This window comes from Diabrotica undecimpunctata, chromosome 9 (assembly GCF_040954645.1).
Source record: "Diabrotica undecimpunctata isolate CICGRU chromosome 9, icDiaUnde3, whole genome shotgun sequence".
Taxonomy (NCBI): Eukaryota; Metazoa; Arthropoda; class Insecta; order Coleoptera; family Chrysomelidae; genus Diabrotica; species Diabrotica undecimpunctata.
In genome coordinates, this window is record NC_092811.1 from 36,554,440 (window position 1) to 36,576,830 (window position 22,391).

General features: G+C 32.9%; 1 protein-coding gene across 1 annotated transcript; it reads left to right on the forward strand.

Annotated features, from left to right (window-relative positions):
* The first annotated feature begins 2,688 nt into the window (after positions 1 to 2,688).
* On the forward strand, positions 2,689 to 22,120 carry LOC140450531 (cathepsin L-like proteinase). Its single transcript, XM_072544188.1, has 4 exons — positions 2,689 to 2,733; positions 11,228 to 11,566; positions 12,413 to 12,686; positions 21,861 to 22,120. Exons 1-4 carry the CDS (start codon positions 2,689 to 2,691, stop codon positions 22,118 to 22,120), a joined length of 918 nt encoding a protein of 305 aa, XP_072400289.1.
* The last annotated feature ends 271 nt before the right edge of the window (positions 22,121 to 22,391 follow it).

The following is a 22,391-nucleotide window of genomic DNA, read 5'->3' on the forward strand; positions in this document are numbered from 1 at the left end:
TGTTTTTGTCACAGGTTCTTACAAGGTTAAGACCTAAAGGTCTTTATTTTGTAAGACCTTTTATTTACATACATATATAATGATCAACATATCACCTCACTACAATGATAGTGTCAAAAGGAAAATATGAAGACAGACAGTACCCTGGATGTAAGCGGAAAACTTCTTATTGGCGATATCTATATTATTGTTTTTTAACAAAACAAACTCTTTGCTGGGCCTGAGGATGAGGCAAATATTGTAAGCCTCGAAACCGATCGCTTCTGTAAAACTTTGAAAGTAAATATTAGATTGTGAGTATTGAACTTTTTAATATATTTGTTCAATTATGGACTCACACTTGCAACCCTTTTATCATCATACTAATTATTATAATAGAGTCAAAATAATATTAAATTTACTTACTTCAGTTGAGAGAAAACAGCAAACACCTTAAAAATGTTCACATTTTTAAGTTTATTTAAATAACACTATAATTATAAACCAACACTATAAATATACCAACACACATATATAGAGCTATTAAAAGTAAAAATTATATTTATATAATTCAACAGACATAAATATGATTCGTAAGGATTACTGAATCCATATCTGTTAAAACTGCAAATTATGCGTCTTTGTTTAGAGGTGTAGATTATCGTTACTTGTGAGTTTCTACTTGTTACTTTTGATACGCTTTTGTATATAATCAGTTACAGTATAAGTGATTTTGTAACAAGTAAATACCTCTTCAGCATCTCTAGATACTTGGAATGAATATATCACGCGTCCCTAGTTTGTATATTCTACTTTTCTGTTAGGCGAATATAGTATAGTATAGTTATATGGCAACTCTATTTGTTTATTATTTTTATCATAAACAGTTTGGTTACTGATGTAACATTTTTTTTATAATTAATATATTAAATTATTTATAATCCTTTTACCCCGTTGCTGAGACGCCGATGGAAGTATTTGCAAATAATATATGCGCGGTTAGTCGGTTAACCATTAGGAAAGTTTATTCAAAATTACCGAAATATTAAGGGGAACAATCTACCTACTTATTTAAAAACGACGGTTTAGGTAATCCTCGGGTAATTCCTTTCCGTCTCTAAGGCCGGGTTCCTTTATGATAAAGTTGTTAGATATCGTCGGGGCACGTAGAAATGTTTTTCTATAATAATCTAATGCAAGGGATTTTATATTTCATCACGTTCCTAGCTAGAAGGGTACCGTTAGTTTTGGTGATCATTAGAATCTTTTTACCTTCTTAGAAACCCATCTAAGCTGGCCTATCATTTTTGGGGAGGAGATACCCTCACCTTTTCTTGGGTAGTTTGGTAAAATTTTAGAGGAACCAAGTTACTTCCCGTTGGGCATTCGTCGAGTAAAGGTGCTCTGCTCATTATCGTCTCTGTGTCGCGTTATCTGTGCAATTTCTTTCTAAGTGTGTATACACTTCTATATTTGAGTTCTTTTAATCTAATACTATATTAGATTAAATATAGTTATAGAGTTCCTTTAATTTTAATTATCTTCAGTGCTTGATACAAGTAAAGTATTATAGTAAAGTAAATTAACTTCAGTGAAATAGTGCAGCAGTCATCAGGAATTACTGTAAGTTAACATAATCTTAGTATCTCCACTTATCTGGGCGAATAATATGGTATTCTGTCATATTATTTTTCAATCATCTGGGAGAATCTAAGTTCATCCATGTCTTCACCTGTAGTTGAGAGTAACTACTGATTTTTACATTCAATATTTTCTTACGAACTTTCCACCAGCTATTAAGAAATTTCAATAAACATAATTACGAACATTTAGTTCCCCATCATTAAATAACAGTGCTAGATAGATAATCAACATAATCACGTGCGGTTTGGTTAACTTTTTATTTCGGTAACCTTTTTATATTCTTATAAATTTATATTTGATTAATTTTTGTTATTTGCTATAATTGTTATGCATGTTTAAAATGCATAACAATTATTGCAACTGAGCCACTGAGGTATAGCAATTGAGTTGCTTTAATAAAGTCCTCGTAGACATACCGTCTCAGGACTTGCAACTTAATGTAGTCATATGTCGCCATGTTACCAATCCAACGGTAACTTTACCATCTTAATTATAAACAAGACATAATGTAAACTAAATTTCATTTAGTAATTTTTAAAGGGTTTTTATCTCCATATTTAGTGGCTACATTCATGTATTAACCTGACACTGATGATGGAATACTTATTCCGAAAACGTTTTGTCTATTTAACATAGCCCGACTGGGTTTTTTATATACCTTTTTCTAAAGGATTTTATTGAAAATTTTTTACTTATTTTTATGTGTACACCACCATTTCATAGTTCCTAGTGTATTTTTATTACTTGTATGTACATTTAGCTACCGACATCATTGTGTTGTTGAATATATTGTTTTTGTTTTATGTATGTATTTTATTTGTCGACTCCTAACAAGATTTCCTGATATAACCATAACTGAATATTTGCTTTTTACCTTTAAATATTACTATACCTTTGACCAGTAGAAAGATCAGGCCGATTAAGTTTCGTAGGTAATTAGATGGACGGAGTCCACCTAATATATTTATTATTTGTTTATGTAGATCAAAGCTCAACTAAAAATCAAAACGAAGATAAGATAGAACATTTTTATGTGCAACGTGGAATATACAAGGATGGAACAAAATGGCAACGGAAGTGATCGAGGAGTTTAGAGAAAGCAACACCGACGTACTAATAACAACAGAAACCAAAAAAGAAAGGAAATGAAACGGAAACAATAGAAGAACATATCCACTGCTGGAGCGGAGTTAATAAGAAATGTAGAGCAAAGGCAGGAGTGGGAGTACTATAGGAGAATGGAAGTCAATCAACGAGAGGTTAATTAAAATGTATATAGACATATACGGTAAATAGACAGTGATACTCGGAGTATATGCACCAACAAACAATTCCTCGAGAGTAAAAAAAGAAAATTTTATGGAACAACTTCAAAACCAAATAGAGCTAATCAAGAAGAACGTGGAGATAATTATAACAGATGACCTTAACCGCAGAACCAGAAGAAAAGAAAACGATAAAGTAGTGGGAAGATTTGGAAAGGAATAACAAAACGATAACGGAGAACGTGTGATTAAATTATGCGAACTAAACAACCTAAAAACCATTAACGGATTCTTGAGAAATAAAAATGTTCATTAATATACATGGAAGCAAGAAACACGAAAGCTGAAATCGATAATCGACTAGGTAATAGTCAAACAAGATACCACAATAAAGATAATGGATGTGAGAGTCAGTAAAGGAGCAAAATGTGGAACTGACCATAAACTTCTACTTTAGGTGCCGTCTTCTTAGCGAAGGTTGGCGATGACCTCTGAAAAGTCTTCCCTATTTTGGGCTTTCCTTATTAAACTTTAAAAGTCTAATCCTGTCCAATCTTTGATGTTGCGCAGCCAGGTCATTTGTCGTCTACCCGGGCCGCGTCTGCCTTCTATTTTCCCTTCTATAATAAGCTGAAGGAAGTTATACCTGTCGTGTCTAAATATTTGTCTAAGATAAGACGTTTCACGCTTCTTGACAATTTCTGTGAGTTCACGTTCTCTATTCATACGCCTTAAAACTTCTTCATTTCTAACGCGCTCAGTCCATGAAATTTTCAGAATACGACGAAATACCCACATCTCAAAGCTCTCTAAACGTCGTAACGAGCTGACTGTTAACGTCCACGCTTCCACGCCATGTAATAGTACACTATATACATAACACTTTATCATGCGGTATCGTAGCGACACGTCAAGATTACGGGTAGTGAGTAACTGTCGCATCTTTAAGAAGGTGTTTATTGCCTGTTCTATTCTACATTTAACCTCTTGTTCTTGGTCTAGGGTTTCATGTATCCAACAGCCTAGATACTTAAACTTTTTCACTTGTTCAACTAGATTTTTATTGACTAGTATGTTTATAACTGTTGTGTGTTTTTTTGAAATTACCATTGTTTTGGTTTTCTTACATTCATCTTAGGCCGTATAGTTCTCCTTTTCGCACTACTTTGGTTAACAGAATTTGTAGTTCATAGTAGACCATAAACTACTGACAGCAAAAATGGGCATTCTTTGGAAACATAAACTCCCTCTACAGAAAAACCGTTGAACACTATAAGAGAAAAACAATACAATATAGAACTACTCCAAAAAAACAATTAATAAGAGATTTATACAAACAACGTTCAGGCCAAAAATTAATAGAATTTAGATACGGCAACATCTAAGAAATACACGAGCATATAAAGGCGAGTATAAAACATGTAGCATTCGAAGCCCTTGGAGAGAAAAAACATAACAAATAAACAGCACTATTATAAAATAAGTGAACCAACAAAAAGAATAATTGAATAAAAAAGCAACTACAGAAAATGACTGACTATAAACAACAATGAAGTTCATAAAGAATATAGAGAAAAAGATAGCGAAGTAAAAAAACAAATAACACAACAAAATCCTGAAGAATGGGAAAGAAACTGCTTAAATACTGAAACATACATAGGAGGTACAAGAACTTCGAAGTCATGGTAAGTAGGTACTGAGAGGATTGAAACAAAACTCAAAAGAAAAAATTAAATTGGGAAATATCTGGGCGTTTCTTGTTAATATTTTTGGTACTTGATCTTCTCTGCTATTTGCGTTGTGTTATGTATGTGTATGTGTATGTACATATATGTATATGTATATGTATATGTATATGTATATGTATATGTATATGTATATGTATATGTATATGTATATGTATATGTATATGTATATGTATATGTATATGTATATGTATATGTATATGTATATGTATATGTATATGTATATGTATATGTATATGTATATGTATATGTATATGTATATGTATATGTATATGTATATATATATGTATATGTATATGTATATGTATATGTATATGTATATGTATATGTATATGTATATGTATATGTATATGTATATGTATATGTATATGTATATGTATATGTATATGTATATGTATATGTATATGTATATGTATATGTATATGTATATGTATATGTATATGTATATGTATATGTATATGTATATGTATATGTATATGTATATGTATATGTATATGTATATGTATATGTATATGTATATGTATATGTATATGTATATGTATATGTATATGTATATGTATATGTATATGTATATGTATATGTATATGTATATGTATATGTATATGTATATGTATATGTATATGTATATGTATATGTATATGTATATGTATATGTACATGTATATGTATATGTATATGTATATGTATATGTATATGTATATGTATATGTATATGTATATGTATATGTATATGTATATGTATATGTATATGTATATGTATATGTATATGTATATGTATATGTATATGTATATGTATATGTATATGTATATGTATATGTATATGTATATGTATATGTATATGTATATGTATATGTATATGTATATGTATAACTATATATTTATGGAGCCATTTGTGGTCTCCTCGAAAGTCTCAGCAGTGACCGTCGGACGTAAGTAAAGTGATCTGGGCTAATAATGCTGAAACGCCAAAAGACCTGATGAAGACTTCAGAGATAAAGTCAAATGTTCGGTTTATCAAAGATAAAGAAAGAAGGAATTAATATTTCAAACTTGATATTTAAGGAAAACGTGAAAAAGTTAAAGCAATAAATTATTTAAATCAGAAAACTTATCTGACAAACAGTAAAAAAACAATTAAGATGACAATTAATTCTCGAACGATATAAATTAAATAAATATTATATGATGAAAAATTAATTACTATTTAAATGGGAATAAGCCACAATTAAAGGTTAAAATACGTTTATTGACGTTTCAATTTCCACTTCGGAAATCGTTCTCAAAATACTTTGATATATATAAATACAAAGTATTTTGAGAACGATTTCCGAAGTGGAAATTGAAACGTCAATAAACGTATTTTAACCTTTAATTGTGGCTTATTCCCATTTAAATAGTAATTAATTTAAAATGCCACAAGAAAATAGCTTCAGAACAATATGATGAAAAAGACAGAAAAGATTTGATTTCACGTTCAAAGCGTCTATGTATCTGTTGATACGTATTTCGACTTAATAAGTCTCATCAGAACAGTTATTCATAGCCGTTCTTAACGTGAAAAATAATCTTCTCTGTCTTATTAGGAAGCAACAATAAAATGGCTTCGTTATGGACGCAATAGCGACATCTGATAGAAAAATCGGTAAGATAGTTTCGAAACAAATTCAGATTTCTGCTTTAATCTAAACCTTCTATAAATTGCAAGGCATAGCCAGACGTTGATAAAGCTTAGTTGACGAGACATGTCTTGGAATGCAAATTTTAGATTCCCCATGTCTCTATTAACATCTTTATCAACGTCTGGCTATGCCTTGCAATTTTTAGAAGGCTCCAGATTAAAGCAGAAATCTGAATTTGTTTCGAAACTATCTTACCGATTTTAAATATTATATGTTGGGATATCTAAAATCGTGCGCTAAACAGATCGTGGCTCATGAAAATAGTAAATTATTTTTAAGGGGCACGATCCACCCCATTTACATCAGAGGTTGTTGGGTATAAGTATTCGGAAATTTGTTAGAGCATTTAAAGTTTTTTGTGAACTTGGTCAAGATTAAGGGTAACTGTCTTCTTTTCTAGTAGTACAAATATTCAGTATTCTTAATTATATTTTATATTAAACTAAAAGATTATAAATATACTTATAAATCTTATAAAGATTTATTTATTTAGTAAATGGCAATACATAATACTATAAAACAGTTTGTGTAAATAGTTAATTGTCTCGATGGTCCTTACTGTTGGTGCTTTTTTGTCCTGTTTAGGTCATTCACCTCTTCAGGACGTGTTTTTTTAAGAGTTGGGTTTTGTCGTTGAATTGGTTTCACTGGTAGTACGATTCTTTGGGTGCGTCTGCAGAGGAAGATCCTTAGTGAAAATATGGTTATAAATTGACTGACTTTAATAGTATATAAGTTTAATTTAATTAATACGTATACAAATTTACAAATTGTGCATCGCGTGAGGGCAGCTGTGGCTGTATCCTTTGCAACAGACAGGTATTATTGTGCAATGGGATCGAGAAACTACAAAAAACCAATTCCTCCCTGTTCAGCAAGCTCAAAGTGAGTATTTCCTGGTTATTGCAGCGATAAAAAAGAGGAGTTGCCTCCAGGGTGTCAATGTATTCATCAGGGAGTTCGTTGTTGGCAAAGGTCAGTAATTTTGTGAGTAGGAAAGGGAGTTTGGGTTTAGGTCGTCTTTTGAATACATTGCCGATGGATGAGCAGGTAGTTTTCAAGATGTTTTGGGCTCTGAAGTTTTGGCCACGAATGGTTTTGATTGATCAGAGAGAAGAGCCTCTCATCTATGGGCTGGATGTTCGACAGTTGATGAATGAGGGCGGAGAGGTAGTCGCGTTGTTTGTTGTTTACTCTACGCAGGATTTTCCGTTCCAATCCCAGTAGTCTTTGTGTAAAGTGGCGGTTGATCAAAATATAGAGGTTAAATCTATACTCAATCACTGATCTGATAACTGTTTTGTAAGTATGTATGAATGTACGTGTGTGTATCCGTCCGAACTTACCATAGAGGGCATTGAGTAGACAGACTCTAGTCCTAACCTTGTTACAGACTACCTCCAGATCGGTCCTCCAGTTTAGTGATTGAGTAAACACCACACCTAGGTACTCAATCTGGTTACGGAGTTGGAGTCGGTCGCCCTAGAGTCTAAGGTTGTTTATTCCGGCTATTTTGTATTAGGTGAATCTACTGAGACTGGGGTATCTAAACAGAATCATCGGAGTTTTGTTCGGGTTAGGTTTTACTGTCACTCTCCCGCACCACCTGTCGACCAGGTCAAGGTGATTTTGGGCAGACCTAAGTAATGCATTTATGTCTCGTGTTGTTGTTACGAGAGCTGTATCGTCTGCGTAGAGCAAATTGAGGGTATAAGTGTAACGTGGGTATACAAAAAGGGTGTACACATGTGAAATTATGAATATAATTTCAGTTAATGGGGACTGTATTACATGGGGCTGGTTTAAATAAATAAGGATATGTGGTAAAAGGTTATACAGATTATAGCAAATTAAGTTTATAGAAAGTCTTACCAATTTTTCTGCTGCACACACTTGCGGTATTGACAGGCTTACACTCGTGGTTGTTTTTCATACGCGGAATCTGTCCGGGTACCGGTTTCTGAACACGTGTTTCGCGGTACTAACACTGAGATCACGAGATAGAGCACATTTTGCGTCTGTACACGATTTAAAACAGTATCTTAGCCAAGACGTTTAGTAGAGAAATCGGCCTATAAGAGTACAAATCGGTCCGGGCTTTGCCCTTTTTAAGGAGCATGATTGTATTGGCTTCTTTCCATGGGGATAAAAAGTAGAAGAGTCTAAGAGTGGCATTGACAATGTTCGTCATAAACTTTGTTTTGTTATTGTTTATTATTAAACCCATTTTTGTAGCTGATTCTTTTAATGCTATATACGCCTCTCGTATAGCGTTTTCTGTTCTCCTAAAATATTGATGTCATCAGCATAGGCCAGGATTTGCACTGATTTATTATATTGAACCAGTAGTTGTGATTTGTGACATATGTATTACTTTTTCCAGAGCCAGATTGAACAGTATACAGGAGAGAAAGTCTCCCTGGTGCAGCCCGTTATTTGTTTTTAAAATTTCCGACAGTTCCCCCTGAATTCGTACTCTACATTCAACTTTTTCAAGAGTTAGTTTTGTTAAATTTACCAACTGATTTGATATTCCTAGCTCTTTCATTGCTTTGAACATTTCTCTTCTATTCACAGAGTCGTAAGCTGTTTTGTAGTCTACAAATACATAATGAGTATTAATGCCATATTCGACTGTTTTTTCTAAAATTTGTTTCAGGATTGCAATCTGATGAATTGTTGATTTACCACCTCTGAAACCAGCCTGGTATTTTCCTAATATCCGTTCTGCATATGGTGCCATACGATAACATAGTACTGTAAAAAATATTTTATACGCTGCATTTAGAAACGTAATTCGTCTGTTGTTAGAGCATTCAAAGATATCTCCTTTTTTGTGTATGGTGCAAAGTATTCCAATATTCCAATCATTGGAGAGGAATTTCTGTGTCCATATTTCTCTTTTAAGCTGCTGTAATGCCATTATGGTATCATGTCCACCTTCTTTATATAGTTCAGCTGAAAGATTATCTATTCCGGCTGATTTGTTTCTAGCTAGTTTTTTAACTGCATCTTTTACTTCAAGAATCGTTGGTGGTTCCGCTTCCCTCTCGTCTATTTCCCTTACTTAATTTTTTTCGTTTTCCAGGTTTTCTTCTTCTTCCTCTATATTAAGTGTCTGGTTAAAGTATTCCACCTATCTATTCAATACATCTTTCGTTGTTGTTAATAGGTCGCCATTCTGACTTCTGCATTGTCTTGTGATTGCCTTGAATTCTTTTCTGTTGATGTTACCTTCCTTTAAAATGCCTTGAAATTTTTCTCTCTTTTGAGGTTTTATGTGTATTTAAGTTCCTCATTTAGGTGGTTTCCTTTTTTTTCTTTTGTGTATCCTCTTTGCTTGTCTTCTCTTTGTCTGGTAATTCTCTACAGTTGTTCTAGTTCGTCGGGTAAGCATCTTTCTGTACGCTTCATTTTTTGCTTTTGTTGCATTCTTGCATTCATCGTCAAACCAATGATTTCTACAGGCACAAATTTCTACTCCTATTTCCTTTTTCGCTACTACTTCAATGTCGTTCTTTAATCTGGTCCAGTAGAAGTTTATATCTGTCTAGCTTTCTTCATTTACATTTTGACGCCTTAGCTTGTTAGTGATGTTTTCCGAGTACCGTTCTGCAATTGTCGCATCTCTCAGCTTTTGCACATTCCATTTTTTTGTATCCGTTTTATTTTCTTTACTAGCATTTGAAATTTTAGACCTTAATGTTAAGATCATTAGGCAATTGTCTGAGTCTATGTTTGCGCCTCTATAACTTCTGCAGTTTATTACGTCCGTTTCATGCCTGTAATATATTAAGATGTGATCAAGCTGACTCGTTGTTCTTTCATCAGGGTAGGTCCAGTTTACCTTGCATACCTATGTTCGTATATGATAAATATTGTTGTTATTTATATAATACTGGTGTAGATTTATATACTTTTTATTTATGTTATGGAAATATTTATATATTTTCACATTTATTTGTTTTTATCTTGTTTTATTTGTAGAGCTCTCTTTAAAATCTAAGACCAATTTTAATTAAATTACTTTACAGTGGTATAAATTTTGAGGTCATTCAAATCATTTAGGGGGTTTTACATTGCATGATATTAAAATTTTTTTTTAAGATCTTTTACAGTTTTTTTAAGAACAGTTTTTAAGATCTTTTGTCAATAGGCCTGGAGGCATTTTTAGAAGTTGTTTAGATCCTTTTTAAGATAAATCTGACTCAACTTGCTCATGTCAAACAAGCTTAGTATTGCCTTCTTCTTAACAAATTTCTCCTTTTCTGCTGTTATCTTCAAACTAGCTCCTACAGTCCTACATTAAGGAACATGTACATTACATTACGCATGAACGGTTGAGCTTCGCCTATTATATACAAATAGACAATGCTACTGAACAAATATCTTGTAGTTGTATATTGAAGCTATGTTATAAAAATATTAAAACACCCTCATTTAAACGATTATATCAATGAAAAATATTGTTTTTTCTATGAACCAATAATTTTAAAGTTCTCATTATACAGTAGACACAAAAAGTATGCAGCCACTTGTTTAGTGCCTCCAAAATTGCAGTTGCTTTTCTTTTTAGATCGACTATTACCATAATATTAATTTTATATTGCACAATTTAAATAAAACTAAAAAGTATTTTCTTTGTAGCACAACAACATAATGAAAGTAATCGTTTTTATTGCCTGTCTTATTGTGGCAATCACCGCTAAGCTGGATGATTACGAGCAATGGATCTCTTTCAAGATAAGCGTTTTATTTGACTTCTTGTAATAATGATAATGCTATTTGGAAATAACAAGCAGTAATTTTTCGTACAATGCTGTTTTCATACAGCTATCCAGCTGTCTCTGTTTAACTTGCCTATATTTATAATGAAGAAAGAAAGCGATGAACTATTTATTTCTGATCTCCTTTTAGGATGAATATTCTAGACATTATGAACATGCAGAAGACAAACTTAGATTTCAAATTTTTCAAAACAATCTTCGTGAAATTGAAAATCACAACGCCAGATACGAAAGAGGGGAGGTGCAATGGTTCAAGGGTGTTACTCCATTTGCCGATTGGACCGAAGAAGAGTTCCAGAATTTTTTAAATGAACAAGTTTTAACAAAACTAACGTTTAAAGATAGTTTAGGAATTTATCAAGCGGATCCATATAAAAAATTGCCAATATCCGTTGATTGGAGAAAGAAGGGTGCAGTATTACCTGTAAGGTCTCGAGGAGGACTTCCAGCGTGTTGGATATTTGCTGGTGTGAGTGTTATACTGTGCTTATTTAAATATTTATTTATTTATTTTTTTTACACACATATATATATATATATATATATATATATATATATATATATATATATATATATATATATATATATATTTATATTAAGTAACATTGGTTGGTACAATGCATATAAGAGCTCCCCTTTTAGATGAAAGTTGATGCGTTGCAGCAACTTTTAGACTGTCTGTTTGTTGGTATTCAGTTGGATCTGCTCTTCTTCATGTATGGAGTCGCTTAGGTGGATACTGGGTCTTCGTCTTGAAAGAATCTTCCTCCAATTCCTGGCGAAGACTTCCTGGGTATCTTGGTGGAGAAGACGGATGGTCATTGTCATTGGTATTGCCAATTTCTATCTTGTATCTATATTCACATATAACGTAAAGAACAACATAAGTCAAAATTACGACTATCGTTAAGATCATAAACCAGCTCAGATGTTAGTTCATTGATTAGTTTGTCGAGTTCTTCAGAATACCGATTGAGTTTGCGATGGGCTATCTCTAGGTCTTCAGTATAAATCTTGCTAAGCTTCAGTGGTTCTAAGTCGGGAAGATGGATCTTATCTGGAAAGTGTTTGCAGCAGTTGAATGTTATTTAGACTGGGTGACTTCTGTAAGTAACATTGTTGTGAACGTCGATCAATTTCTGAGAGTGTACTCTTGTACTACCAATAAAGGCATCGCACATGGGCTGTAGTTTGAATACATGATTGGTGCGGATGATCTCCGATTTGACATCTCTGGACTCGCATTTGGTGATAATAGGCAGTGGCTTACAAACTGTTATGAGTCACAAGGTTCTTTAAAATTAGTTATTTTTAGCTTGAAGCAGTAGAGGGACAAATAGCAATTCACAAAAAACAAAGAATTCCTTTGAGTCCACAAAATGTTATCGACTGCCATCCCAATGGTCACAAGGGTGGAGCCCCCGTGTGGGTTTATAGCTTTGTTAAAAAGCATGGTATCAGCTCCGAAGCGAATTATCCATTTGTTCAGAAAATGGAAAAATGTAAAAAAGATGTGCCAAAAGTGATTACTACTCTTTCAGGATATAAGAGAGTAAAAAAGTCTGATCATGATTTAATTTCAGCTATCGGTAAGTAAGTGCAAGTCGAATGTCAATAGTTAGAATAATGCTATCCAGATCAAATTTTTTATGAAGATATCCTCATTTATATATTTTTTTTTGCTGAAAAATGGCTTTGGCAGAGCCAACTAGCCAGACTTGTTTGTGTTTGTTGTTAAAATCGACTAAATTTTAATTATTAATATCATTGTTAGTACTACATATACCTAATGTGATAATAAGAGTAATACTAACTAGGCTTAACGAACAATCGCAAGCACTGGGCACCATACCAGAGGCTCAATTCGGATTTAGAAGTAAACACTCATATGAACTACAGGTACTAAGACTGACTGAATTCGTCACAAAATACTTCAACGAAAAAATGTACACAGCCGCACCCTTCCTGGACGTCAGCAAGGCATTCGATAGAGTCTAGCATTAAGGCCTGCTCTACAAAATGAACAAGCATTGCAAAAGAACTAGATAGGGAAGTCAAAAAATAACTGCAAAACCCATAGAAACAACTATATCCAGGAATTAAATCCAAATAATTCCGCGTTCTGGAAACTATTTGAAATACTTTGAAATGACAAAAAGCCAATATCCCCTTTACACGGAGAAAATGGCATAGTACCTACAGAAGAAGACAAGATATCCCGGATAGATGGAAAAAAGCTCAGGTGTTGACAGGCGATGAACCTGCAAGTAAATGAAAATAAAACTAAGATAATGGCATCAACACCCAACAATAGAGCTATAAACATTGGCCACCAATTCACGGTTGATAATTCTACCTTTGAAGTGGTGGACAAATTTACATACTTAGGCTCCCTGATCACCAAGAAGAACGTCATGACGGAAGAAATCAAGCGAAGTATAATCCTAGCAAACAAATGCTATTTTGGACTGAGTAGACATATGAGAAGCAGAAACTTAAGCCAAAAAACAAAAATAACTATATACAAAACCCTTATACAACCAGTGTTGACATATGGGTCGGAGACATGGACCATTTCCAAGGCAGATGAAAATCTCCTGCTAATATTTGAACGAAGGATCCTGAGAAGAATATTTGGTGGCATCTGTGAAAATGATGTTTGGAGAAGGAGGTACAACTACGAGATATATCACAGATATAAACATATATTTGGTGGTAAAGACGTAGTATCCTTTATAAAAATAGGAAGACTAAGATGGGAAGAACATCTGGCAAGATCACAGCAGAACAACCCTCCTAGAAGAATCCTTATGTCACAACCTGTGGGAAGTAGAAGTAGGGGTAGACCAAAACTCAGATGGAGAGATGGTGTAGATGAGGATGGTAGACAAATAGGCGCAGCAAACTGGCAACAGTTGGCAAAGGATAGAACTGACTGGCGTAATAGACTTGGGAAGGTCGAGGCTCTTTTATAGGGCTGTAGCACCATGATGATGATGATGTGTTGACAGGCGATGACATGTGTTCCTGCGTTATACCTGGCAAAGGCTAGGGGCAACCCTATCCGAAGTCAAAACCCTGGAGGCGGGGTGCCGCAAGGTGCGGTGTTGCTTGCCACCATACCTGTACACTAGCTACACAGCTGATACACCCAAAGAGCCAGAATCCCTGCTAAGTTTATATGCAGACGACACAGCCATAGCAGTCAGTTCGGGAAATCCGAATCTTGCAGCTAATCATCTGCAAAGAGCACTGAACAGATTTCAAAGATGGTACATAAATTAGAAAATAGCTCTTAGCCCTGAGAAAACACATACCGTTATGTACAGATACCGAAGAAGTATACCAGAAAGAGAGTTAATGTTAGAAAATACCCCCATCGAGTGGACAAAACAAGCTAAATATCTTAATATCTTGGGGTAATATTAGATAGAAGACTAACGTACACAGAACACGTTAAACAAACGATATATAAAGCAAAAGCGATCAAAGGACAGCTCTCCTCACTAATAGGCAGAAAGAGCAAACTGAGATTTAAAACAAAAATAAGATTTGCAAACATTATTATACTATCAGTGCTTACATACGCCTCGGTCGCTTGAAGGCACACATGCAAATCAAATAAAAAGAAATTCCAGACCACCCAAAATCAAATTATAAGGGACACATTAAACCTACCCAGGTATCTACCTTTGAGATACCTGTACATATACTCTGGTCAAAAAAAAATACTAAGAAAAATGGATGAGAGAGCCTACGAGATATTCAACGGACTCCGAAACCACTCAAGTAGAGTACTGAGAGAGCTAACGAACTACGATAAAAACGCAAGGATGGTACATAGACGGCCAAAACACCAAATAACTGGATATAGGGAAAATCAAGAATGTGATAGCCACACAGTAGCAAACTAACAACATTAAGTAAGACATAAAGCAACCAAAAAACCCTAGTGCTTACCATGCGTGGTTTTCGCGCGACATTCGCAAGAAAATTGTACATGGTGGGGATAAGCGGCAACTGGCTAGTGGGTACGCAACTCTGGGTGGGTTAAGTTCTTAAAAAAATATCACTTAGAATACTGCTGCAACACCACTAAATTATCATATAAAAGACGTCAGGTCTCTTATAACAGCCGCACTGACGGTCTAAGCCCATCAAGCAGAAGATCTAGTATAGATCTTTTTACGAAAAATCTGAGCATCGAGGTCATGTGCGGCATATGGGCTCGGTGAAATACGGAGTAACTCGTCGACGTAAAAAGGAATAAAAGAATATTTCGCTGTTTTAATACGTACGATAGGAAACAAAAATACATTTAAAATATTCTTCGCTATTTTAATACATACGGGGTGATTACAATATATACCAAATAATTTAAAAATGCTACAGTATGTGTTTGTCTTTTATCTTATCTTTTACAAATAGCCCAGTCTGGTTAAAAAAAAAGGTGGAAAAATGTTTCGCAGATATGAGGGGTGTAAAATCAAAGTCGGTAATCTCCCATTTCCATAATTTTGGGAAACCGCGAAAAACTGTAGAAACTAACAAACTTAAATTAAAATAATAAAACTGATGATGAATCATATAAAATTTGGTTTGTGGTCGGATGTACACAAATAGGCGCTTAAAAAATTATTTATTTTCCTTTTTTTTAATATTTTAGTTTGGAGATTGCCGTTTTTGTTTGCAATGCTTGGAGATTGACGGATATGAAAATGATCTATAAGGATATTGCCAGTTTTGAAACTAATAAAACGTCATTGTGCGAGTTAGATAATAAAAATATATTTTGATATTGAAAAATAATACAATATGTAAAAGTAATTTATATGCATATCACTTAAACTAAAATATCCGGAAGTTCAGGTATATATTCACAGGTTCGACAGACTCTCACTCTGAAACAGGATTCTCCAGGTTCTCGTTTCCTTCTTGTTCATAACGTTGAAAAAGCTCTTTATAATAGTTAAGCTGATCAAGTTGGGTTCAGTCTAGACCAAAATGTTTGGTCAAAAGATTTCGCACATCACGCAGTTTTAAATTATTTACTTTGTGAGCATCGGAGATAACTTTTTCTGGATTGATCATGCCAATCTGTTTTCCTTTTCGTGCAATACTGACAAAAGTTCCAAAATCATTTTTGTAATGAAGTTCACCTCGTATTAAAACATTTCCTGTCCTACATCGTTTTAAAATGTACCTTTTACAGTTCTTAAATTGAAAACCCCATGCTCCTACTGGTTTAAGAACCTCCTGAACAGCAGACTTCCAATCGTAAACACAGCTTTGCTTCATATCAACGATAGTAGAAGATTCGGAAATAATTTCCTTGTATTCGTCAGGTGCCGTTATTACTTCTCTTTTTCGTAAATTCTTCTCAATTTGTGTTCAAAATCAGTGTTATTAAGTCGATGAAAGACTGCAGAGGAAATTTCATTTGATCCTTTGCCAAACATGTCCTTAGTCCAACAGTATGAAAATACATTTTCCTTGAAAGTGGAGACTTTGAAGAACCTTCAACAACAGTAAAGTTATAAAAATAAAGCTGCCTTGATTAATAAGCACTCTGATCAGGAACTTTGGAGAGGACCAAATTTTTTTGGCAGTCAAACGACAAAGTAACTAGGTCTTCTCTGTTTTCTTGAAGAAATTGGAAAAATGCTTTGGCTCGAAGTTTGTGGAGCCGTTTTTCAGTCATGAGTTTAATTTTAGATTGCTCATTTTTCTCGTATTTAATGCGTTGACTTAGCTCTAAACACTTTGAACAAACGTTTGCTCTTGGGGTTTTAAAGCTCAAATTGTATTTTCTGTTAAATATATAGCGAAAATACGATCTCTTTACAGTCTCAGATGGAATTGTCTGAGCAGTGTACATTGAATACAATTTAGAGACGCTGAGTTCAGATGGAAGGTACATTTTTTTCGTTACTGAACAGCAATAATGGGATTCAGTACATTTTAATTGGTTTATAAACTTTTGCACCCCTTCCAGCTTGTCCTGATATTTCGCAGATTTTCGATCACCACCTCTGCGTTCAATCGGTATTTGGCCTGTTTCAGTAAATCGTTTTGTCAAGTAGGAAAGCCTATGTTTTGTTATTTCTAGCACGTTCAAAAAAGCTGATTGGCACACTGGAATTTTCTCCTTGGATAAAAAATTACTAATGAAACATTTTACCTGGTGCTTCTTGGAGAATGCTTTTCATTTTTCGGCCGATGCCGGACAGTACGATTCACAGTGTAGTATTTCGGGCATCTTGAGTCGCTTTATCTTTGGTCTCATAGAATAGGCTATGAAATTTCTGTATATCGTTCATTTTCAGCAAGCAGCACTTATATGTTTTTGAATTGTGCCCACATGTTGGGTATTCTGGCATACTCTTCGCAGAATATCTACAACAAAAAATAGTTATGAACATATGTACTGAAGTGGGTTCAAATCTTAACAAATTTTTAAGAAAAATGAAAAAAAAAAAACAAAATTTACAACCGGTTTTAAATGGAATCATAACATTCACAAAAGTACTCACCTTAGACGTTTTGCAACATTTTTCTTCCATTTTTCAGGTTGTCTTATCCGCTTCCGTGCCTTTGTTGGTGTGACAGGAGATGCATTAACTTCCATGATAAAAAATTAATACTTTTTTTGTATGTAAAACTAATTTCTTAGACACAATATAGTTTAGGAAAAGCACAAAAACAATGTAACGTCTCCCAAAACTAAAACAAACTATAATATCACGAACACGATATTACGGCAAATCTAACTATGTGTTGATCACGTGAGAGCGCTACGTGGTTTTTATTGGCCGAAGCGGAGATTGTCGTGTTTGGTAGGCACTCAGCTATGGAGATTGCCACTTTTGATCCCAACACGAATTTTTCACTGCGATTTGTATAAAGATAAGACCGCTTTTGGTTCTTACAAATAGTTTTTCCTAACAGGTAATAAAAAAACGCAACAGACGGCGTCCCTAACTCAAAACAAGAAAAAGTGGAGATTGCCGCTTTTGATTTTACACCCCTCATATCTGAAGCTTTTAAGACATAGGTGGGGGATACTAGATGATGAATAGATGAAAAGATACTCCTAGTTTTACCTTGCGTTTTTTTTAAGCAATAATTTATGGTCACAATTTGATTTTTTGTTTATAATTTTTTTTCCTTATATTTTAAATCAAAAATATTTGTCATTTTTTTACGACAAGAATATCTTTATTTTCCCGTTTTCTTAATTAAAATTGATAAATAATTTACAGAGATATTGGCAAAAAATCAGTTTTTTTGCACTAATTTATAAATTTTATTAATTTTTTTATTAACAAAATAAAATGGTATTAATACCTTTAAACATCAAGGAATTAGCATCTTTTAGATTTGTGCGAAATTTGTCCCCGATCAGTCAAATATTTTATAAGTTATTTAATTTGTTTATCCCTGAAGCTAATTATTTAAACTATTGAGCTTGCCCTATGCATGATGCTAGACACATTCAGCAAATTTCATAGGATTCTTTAAGACTTAGACTATCTCAGAAGTTAAATGAATATTGAGTTTTCAAATAAACGTTTGAAAAAGGGGTATGTTTTTTACTTATAAACAATTGTAATAACTTCTATATTTTTCAAGCTACAGACTTGTACGTACAACCATTGGATAGCTGGTAAAAAAGCTCACATTAAAAAATAAAAAACCTTCTATGACCAATAGGAACGAAGTTAGTGACTATTTTTAAAAAAATCATATCTCCATTGTTTATAAACATTAAGAAGTAAAATTTGCACAAATTTTGAATGAAAATCTAAACTTTATATTGAAACTTATAGCTATAAAATTTATCTAATTTTTCGAAACGACGGTACTTTCGAAAGATCGACATAGGAAAGTGGAGAGGATATCTGTTTCAGCTCCGTTTTTTTTTTCGGCATCGGAACTTCAAATTGCAACACGTAGGAAAAATTTACATTATCTTGGCTTCCTTTGCAGCTGCAAGCCTCTTTTTTTTTTATTCTGGGGTAGCTCGTCGAAATATCTACATAGTTTTCACTGGCCGGAAAATATGGGAAAACACGGAAAAATTGAGTCCATTTGAAATTCACCCTAAATACTTACTTTTTTTTTTATTTGCTCGAATGGTCTGTCGCAGTATTAATAATGATGACATAATTTTCACCCCCCAAAAATCTCGGAAAATCCCGGAAAATCAACATATGTTTTTTCATTTTATATCAATGATGTAATAATACTTATATATTTTATAAATTAAATTTTAGGTAATTTTTTACACATTATATTATTATATTCCTTATATTAATTATAATTGTTTGTATTTTTATAATTAACAATATTGATTTTTATTCTATTTTTCTTACAAATATGATACAATATTAATCTAATCTGCCTTACCGCTTTGATAAAATAAGTCGATTTTTTCATCACTTGCCTTATTAAATTTTGCAATGTTTATTGAACTTTACTTTTTTTATTTTCTTTACATACATTGGTTTAAAAGTTAAAATTTGGTTCATTTATTCGACTTCACTGTCAGGTCTGAACCTTTTTGTTGCAGGTTGTTTGTCTTCACTTATTAAGTCAGTCTTTCCATACATTAACATATTAATGGGCGATCTTAATGCCAAGGTGGGTCAAGGTAAGGTAGGAGAACAAGTAGAAAAATATGGGCTCGGAAACAGAAATGACAGAGGAGATCGATTGATTCAATTTTGCCAAAGTGAAGACTTCGTAATAACAAATACCTTTTTCAAATTACCTCCTCGACGGTTATATACATGGACATCTCCACAACATACCAAAGAAAAAATAGTGAGAAATCAAATAGACTACATTATGATAACAAGGAGGTATCATAATGCTGTTAAATGTACTAAGACGTACCCAGGAGCTGATATAGGCTCTGATCATAACCCGGTAGTTACTGTGATAGAGGCGAGACCAAAAAAGATTAGAAGACCACACAGAAAGGCACTAGATTTAAATAAACTTAGAAACAAAAATATACGACAAGAAACAGGAGAAGAAATAAATGAAAACCTCCGTTCAGTGCAGCAACAAATTAACGATACAATCAACGTTAACCAAAAATTAAAGTACATAAATACAGCTATACAAACAGCAGGAAAGAAACATCTTACAAAAACAACAACAAAGAATAAGGGGTGGATGACACAAGATATACTAGACTTGATGGAACAAAGAAGAAAGATGAAGAATTACCCAGACAAATACAAAGAAATAAATACATAAACATATACATAAACACATAAAAAAGAGAATAAAAGAAGCCAAAGAGGAGTGGATTAAAGAACAATGTGAAGAAATGGAAACCTATGAGAAAAAGTACGATGCGTTCAATATGCACAAAAAAGTAAAAGAGATAACAAAAAACAGGAAGCATAAAGAAATGCCAAATAGGTAAACTTAAAGACAAAGATGGAAATCTTATTGTAGATCTAGAGAACAAAATAAAAAGATGGACATAATACCTGAATGAATTATTTGAAGACGATAGACACAACTTAACTCAGACAATCAATGCAACTGGGCCAGACATATTGAAAGAGGAAGTAGAATACGCAATAAGAAACGCTAAAAATGGAAAAGCAAATGGACCTGATAAAATTCCTACAGAACCGTTGAAGCTTTTGAATGATAAATCTGTAACCATATTATTAAATTTTGCAGCGAGGAGCTAAAACAGTTTCCCCTCCACTTTCCTATGTCGATCTTTCGAAAGTAACTTCGTTTCGAAAGGTTTTAAGTTTCGAAAAATTTGTGCAAATTTTACTTCTTAATGTTTATAAACAATGGAGATATAATTAACAAAAAAATTGTCGCTAACTCCGTTCCTATTGTTCATAGAAGGTTTATTTTTTTTTGTTAAATGTAAGTTTTTTTAAGAGCTATCTAATGGTTGTACGTACAAGTCTGTAGCTTGAAAAATATAGAAGTTATTACAATTGTTTATAAGTAAAAAACATACCCCTTTTTCAAACGTTTATTTTGTAAATAATTTCGATGAAAACTCAATATTCATTTAACTTCTGAGATAGTCTAAGTCTTAAAGAATCCTATGAAATTTGCTGAATGTGTCTAGCATCATGCATAGGGCAAGCTCAATAGTTTAAATAATTAGTCCCAGGGATAAACAAATTGAATAACTTTTAAACTATTTGACCCATCGAAGGGAAATTTCGCACAAATTTAAAGGACGGTAATTCCTCAATGTTGAAATGTATTAATAACATTTTATTTTGTTAATAAAAAAATTAATTAAAGTTATAAATTAGTGCAAAAAAACTGCTTTTTTGCAAATATCTCCGTAAATTATTTATCAATTTTAATTGAAAAAATGGGAAAATAAAGATATTCTTGATATAAAAAAATGGTATAAATATTGTTTATTTAAATTATAAGGGAGAGAACTTATAGATAAAAAATCAAATTCTGACCATAAATTATTGTTTAAAAAAAAACGCAAGGTAAAAATAGGAGTATCTTTTTATCTATTAGTCATCTAGTAACCCCCACCTATGTCTTAAAAGCTTCAGATATCTGCGAAACATTTTGCCGTGAAATCCATCATTTTTGTATAACCAGACTGGGCTAAAACTTTTATCTTCTTTAATGAGATTTTAAGATTGTATTACATGCACGTTTAGTTTGACCATTTAATTGCTAGTTTTGGTTTGTTTTTTGTTTATTCTACTCATTTTACTAATTAAGAATATTTTTCTTTTTAGCTAACGTAGGTCCTATCTCTGTTGGTGTTTCTACAAAGAACTGGGGTTTACATCATCTATATAAAGGGGGTGTGTTTAATGATACAGCTTGTACTAAAAAAAATATTGATCATGCCGTACTTGCTGTAGGATATACTGAAGATTACATCACCATAACAAATTCTTGGGGAGCAGGTTGGGGAGACAAAGGATTTATGAATATAGCTAGAGGACTTAATTTATGTCATATTAACAGTGATGCTGCTTATCCAATTTTATAAATTTTATTTTGTGGTAAAAATTTAACCAAAAACTATTAACTACCGGAAAAATTAAATGATTTGGAAAACAATGCAACTCAAATATGACAAATATCGATATGTTAATAATTTATGTAAATAAATATTATAAATAATATAATTCATTTGTTTCTATTTTATTGAATATACTTTACATATACCAAGCTTCTATTTACTGTTAAGGCTCTAATGCACAATTAATAATAAACAACAAATAGTATAGTTGTTATTACCAGTTCCAACTATCTAGTAC

Excerpts from the sequence above, each read along its gene's own strand:
- LOC140450531 (XM_072544188.1), top strand. The coding sequence starts at position 2,689 with ATGGCAACGGAAGTGATCGAGGAGTTTAGAGAAAGCAACACCGAC. Across the intron at positions 2,734-11,227 it reads TTAGAGAAAGCAACACCGAC|GATGAATATTCTAGACATTA; the intron begins GTACTAATAACA and ends ATCTCCTTTTAG. Across the intron at positions 12,687-21,860 it reads TGATTTAATTTCAGCTATCG|CTAACGTAGGTCCTATCTCT; the intron begins GTAAGTAAGTGC and ends TTTTCTTTTTAG.